Below are 5,203 nucleotides of genomic sequence, written 5' to 3' on the forward strand. Positions count from 1 at the left end.
GATGTTAGTAAGTTCCTAACTACTACACAACAGATAAAACAAGACATAAAATATTTTTAAATGTTCATTTTTTAAAAAACAAAAATATACTRTGTTAATTAAGATATATACATGAGAAGCTATCTTGGTAAGTCAGCAAGAACAAACGGGATGACACTTTCAAAATGCATAACTTTAGGAAGAATAGGAGCAAGGTTAGGAATTTAGGGGAAGGGGGAAGGAATTAAATGTAAGGAGTTACATGCCTTACAAATTTAGAGTCTTTTTAAATTTCTTTTACTCTGGGCACTTCCTGGTGGAGCATCTTTTTTATTCTTCCGTTTTGCAGATAAACTATTACATTCTTTTGACCCATGGAATGCATGCAGACATATAATACAGAACTCAAAAGCACATGCCTCTCTGCTACATAGTCCCCGTTTCTTTACCAATTGATATTTAGCAGGATATTGACATCTTGGGCAAGGTTTTAGAGCTTCATCAGTGAACAGAGTTTTAGCAACCTGTAGCAAGAGGAGAGAGAAGAGCTATTTAGTCTTGTAAGTGAGACAAGAAAAGTGGAGTGGAACTGAAGCATTTCTTAGATAGTTACTTTCATGTATTCTTCCTGCCTAGTAGTTGAGTGGGGAACAGAACTGCATCTYCTAGGTGTAAGTTCAGTGTATGAAGGTGGTGTCTGTAAAACAGGAGTTCTGGCTTGAGCTTGAACAGGCCTTAGAGCAGATCTATTGAGAATGTTAAGTCTTGTAGCAGCATCTTCAGCCTTCAATAAATATTCCTAAATATAAAAAAAAAAGGGGGGAGAGAAAATAAGTACTATATTTCACTTGGGATTTGGAGACAGATTTTACTTGTTTGTTTTTTTTCCCTCTGCAACAACACATAAGAAGAGAAAACTATCTATACTGCAAGTATTTACCATTAAATGYTTATACAATAGAGAGATGGTTAAAAACCAAGGCCCATGAGCAAGGTAAAAAGCCAACTATCTTTTAGCGCTCTCTACTGGTACTYAAGTTTCTGAATCAGGACATCTCAATAGCTGACTGTGCATGCATCATGTGGAAGATCTGAAAAAAACATACTGCTATTAATATGCTTACTTTTTTAGATTCCCCTTAAAAATCCTGTATTTCCTTCTGATGTTCACAAATGCATTATGACTCTGTGACACCAGCAGTCCTGAAAATAATCAGTAGTCTAGAGCAGGTCCTAAGCACTGCAGACTATAGTGAAATGGACAATAAGGAGCAGCATGGCACAATGCTATGAACAGAGTTTAAAAACTGAAGCAAGAATTAGTCAAAGGAGAGATCCTACAGGATTCTCAAGAAAGGGCAGGAGAGGGTAAGTAAGAGTCTTATATTGTTGAAAGAGTAGTACTCAGACTGCAGACAACTGAAAAGCAGAAAAGCAGTAAGATTCTCCTGTTAGAATCCATCACCTACTCATTTTGGAACTGTATCTGTCAACTACCTTTCTGTAGCTTTACAAGATGCTTCCTCTTTTCTTTGGTATGTCTTCTTTCACACTTGAAAAAGAAATCCCACGTTTGAGAGACACCTTACCCGAGCATCTTCTTTCAGCTGTTTTGTGTACAGCTTTCTCCTCTTATCTGCACTTCTGTCTTGTACAATGATTTCACGCCAGCTTTTGCTTACTTTCCAAATGCTGGAACAAATAAAAAAAATTACTCACTTGCAAATTTTTTCAAGTAATGCAGAAGTCATGATAGCAAGACTACCTGATAAGATTTTTGCATGGTTTCATATACTTTTGTCATTTTACAGACTGCTGCTAGAGACTAGCTCATCATATTGTTAGGAAACACAGATCTTTACGTTTTACTGCGTAAGAGTAATAAGAGTCTAGAGTACAAAAACAATATAAACTGCATGGCTATTATCTTTGACTTAAATAAACTGGTTTCTTCCTCCACATAAGCCACTTACCAATATTGTTTCTAGTCACATTTGTGTTAAGAGTTCTGAAAAACATCTATGCCTTTATACTTTGACCTTTCTGCCCATTCTCTTTGAAACTAACAACAAAGAAATCAAAAGCGTTGTGAGAAATGTAACAGTTCCTATTGATTAGAAATTAATCGAGAGGATTACTATGAATCAAAATTCTTTGAGCATCTTTGTGCTTAGAAATAACTGGGGAAATAAAATACACAAGAAAAATTATAGAAACTGTGTTTTGAGTGCTGTGCACTATTGGGAACTTGTAACGAGAATAAATTACTTTCTAGGCTTAAAGGAATTTTTAATATATTTTTCAACAAGTACTGTGATTTGGTTTTGAGTTTACTAATTTTCTGTATTTGTTTAGCTTTTTAATTCCCCTATTTATTTTTAGATCTACAGAGAAATACCTACTTAATTAATAGTGACAAAACTTTTCAATTTTCTCAGGAACAAACAAATTTATTGACAATGTGCAGTATTTTAAAAGCTATTCTAATTTATTTGCAGAAGCACATCTTTTTCCCCTTTGTGTGTGTGTGTGAAGCAATAGTGCTTACCTGCATAGATTTTCCACTGCCAAAGCATCTAAAACTATAGCAAGAACATGTTTTAAATTTCTGTCTTTTAATTCTGTTAAAATATCTAATTTTTCAAGGCCCATTTTTTTGCCAATAAGTCCAGGAAGAACATGATTTAATGCAAATACTTCTGTTCCATCGATATTCTCTGAGTTTTGTTTTTGGTGCAATCTTTGCCTTTGCAAGCAAATTTCATGAACTATTTTCAGAGCGGGAGTATTTGAGAGATCTCCATGACTTACAACCAGGTCTCCACTAGGCTGTTCTTTTAGAACTAACTCATGATCTTCACTGACAAAGTTTGTTTCTTTTCTTAATATATGTGCYGAAGCAGGACTGCCATGATTATCTTCTGTCTCTGACTGGGAGCCTAGTTCCCGGAGAGTGGATAACCTTCTGACTCGTTCAAGTTTTCTTGTCTTTCTTTTACTGTCTGAACTTTTGGAATCTTCTTTGTGCTTTTGGAAGAGCTCTTGGAAAGACCCCTCATAATCAGAAAATGAGTCTCCTGATTTGTCCAAAGGAAGTGAATTATATCCGCTGTCCTCAGGCGTTGAAAGATCTGGGTCATTTGCCACCTTAACAGGGGGAGAGTTTATATGACAYAGTTCAAAGTTCAAGTTCTCTACAGGACTGGTGATGGAAGTCAGGAATTTACCCTCACTGGCCTCAGGTGACACACTATAAGTAGGAGTCCTAAGCACCCCATCACTAACACTCATAAGAACATTTTCATTGAATTCATTAACATTCCTAACAATGACATCCTTACACTGAATTGGAGATAAACTTTCTGATTCTAACAATAAGGGGTCCTTACACTGGGACTCATCTAGTGTAGAAGTCCTTTGTTGTGAGAAGGAAAGCCTCTGTTTTGGAGAATCAGGATTAGAGTCCTCAGGTTCTGAAGTACTAGTTGTCAGAGGTCTGTAAATTTTATCTTTTGGAGARTCTGCAGCAGTTTGTGAAAGCTTTTCTTCAGAGTTCAAAACACAAGAGAAGATTTTTTTCCTGATGCTTCCTGAAGAACAAGGTTGTCTTTCACAGCATCCTACAGTTGTGCCAGCTTCAGTAGTCTTGGGTAAAAGCAGCCTCCTGCGTAGTGAGGAGCCTTTTCTGCTTGATTTGGGAGTTTCAAAAAAATCTGCACTTCTATTTGCTTCTCTTTCTTCTGATAAGGAGATAGAATTAAATTCTTTTTCAATAGATGATGACATGGGAAAGAAGGCACTTGGATGAACGCGCTCAGAGTGCTCTTGTAGCAATGGTACCCTTGTTATACTTGGTGCTTCTTCATAKTCTGCATCAGGATCTTTTCCTGCTTCATTGCCTCTGCTGTCCAGAAATGCTGAAGTGCAACACATGTCTTTAAAATTTGAGTATTTAAAATTGCTGCTGGGAGGTGTTAATCTATTTCTTTTAAGAATATTGAACCTCACTGGTTGACTGTCTGACATCTTCTGCCTGACACTTTGTAGATGAAGGTACCACTGTTGTTTCTGAAATGAACAATAAAAGCAGCCACAAAAACACCCACAGATTAGTGAGAAACCCTTGTATAAGTCTATCAAGWGAGCAGTCATAACAAAAGTATTTCATTAGTCTCAGTAGAAACAATGCTTCTAATGAACACAAGAATAGATGGTTAGCATTAGTGATTAAAATGCATATTATACATATATCTACTTAGCTAATCAACCTCATCAGTCATGCGTTGTGTCAGTCAGTCCTCATCTGTGGAAAAACACTTAAAATAAGCAACACAGCAACTAGAGGCTCACTGGTGCTGAAACTGGCAACRAAACTCCCCATCATTCGATTAGGACCAAGATTTTTATGAGCACTATTACTGGTTCATCCAGCAACAGTTCAGTCCTCAAGAACGAGGGTAAGTTCTGGTAATAAGTGAATTTAGACAAAAGGCATTTTCTCCCTAAGTAAAATGAGATTAATCATGAAGTCACAAGTCTACAAGTCTCCCTATTACTTAGATCCCTACAGTTCCCRGAGGGAATAAATTTGGCCTCTAGTTACAAAGTAAAAAATTCTTTTTCATCTGCTTTAAYATTTAAATGTTATTTTGTAAAGAAGCTCACTGCTTTTGCTCATCTCTGTGGGTAAACTGAGTGTTCKGAAGGCTTACACTTTAAAGAAATGACTGACTATAGACACAACAAATATACAGAATTTAAGAGCTAATATATATTTCCTAGAAGTGGCTGATGCACACATTCAAATAAAAGATGTGTGGAAAGAGGCTTACTGTTGTCATTCATATGCTGCAGAGTTTCTCCAGCCTAACTATCATGTCATTAGGTCACTGCTTTCTCTGCACAATAACTGTACAAAAGATGTCACGAGTAATGCAGTGAGAGTGCTGTTCTTACAGACACCAAAGTAGTTCACATCAGTGTTGCCAAGACTCAAGAGTTGAATCAGCGCCTTTTACTGAGGGTATGTTACTGGCCTCTAGAACTKATATTCTGGAATATAAACCCTAAAAATAGCAACTGAATTTTCAAAACAGACAGAAGTAGAAATCTTTAAAGGTGGCCTAAACATCAAATACTAAGACATTGCTGGTATCCCAATACTCCTGTCTTGATCTAGCCCTAAGCCACTAAACACAAGGAGTAGAAACCCAAACTGCTTGAG

The 5,203-nt window shown here is 36.7% G+C and overlaps 1 protein-coding gene across 1 annotated transcript; it reads right to left on the bottom strand.

The window, feature by feature from the left end:
* Positions 1-254: 254 nt before the first annotated feature.
* FBXO43 (F-box protein 43) lies at positions 255-4,005 on the bottom strand. The gene is made up of 4 exons (XM_057366233.1): positions 2,528-4,005; positions 1,569-1,671; positions 593-778; positions 255-503 (listed from the first exon to the last, which is right to left on the bottom strand). Exons 1-4 carry the CDS (start codon positions 4,003-4,005, stop codon positions 255-257), a joined length of 2,016 nt encoding a protein of 671 aa, XP_057222216.1.
* Positions 4,006-5,203: the final 1,198 nt, after the last annotated feature.

Source organism: Malurus melanocephalus, unplaced genomic scaffold (genome assembly GCF_030028575.1).
Source record: "Malurus melanocephalus ecotype Western Australia unplaced genomic scaffold, MMel_1.1 scaffold_62, whole genome shotgun sequence".
NCBI lineage: Eukaryota > Metazoa > Chordata > Aves > Passeriformes > Maluridae > Malurus > Malurus melanocephalus.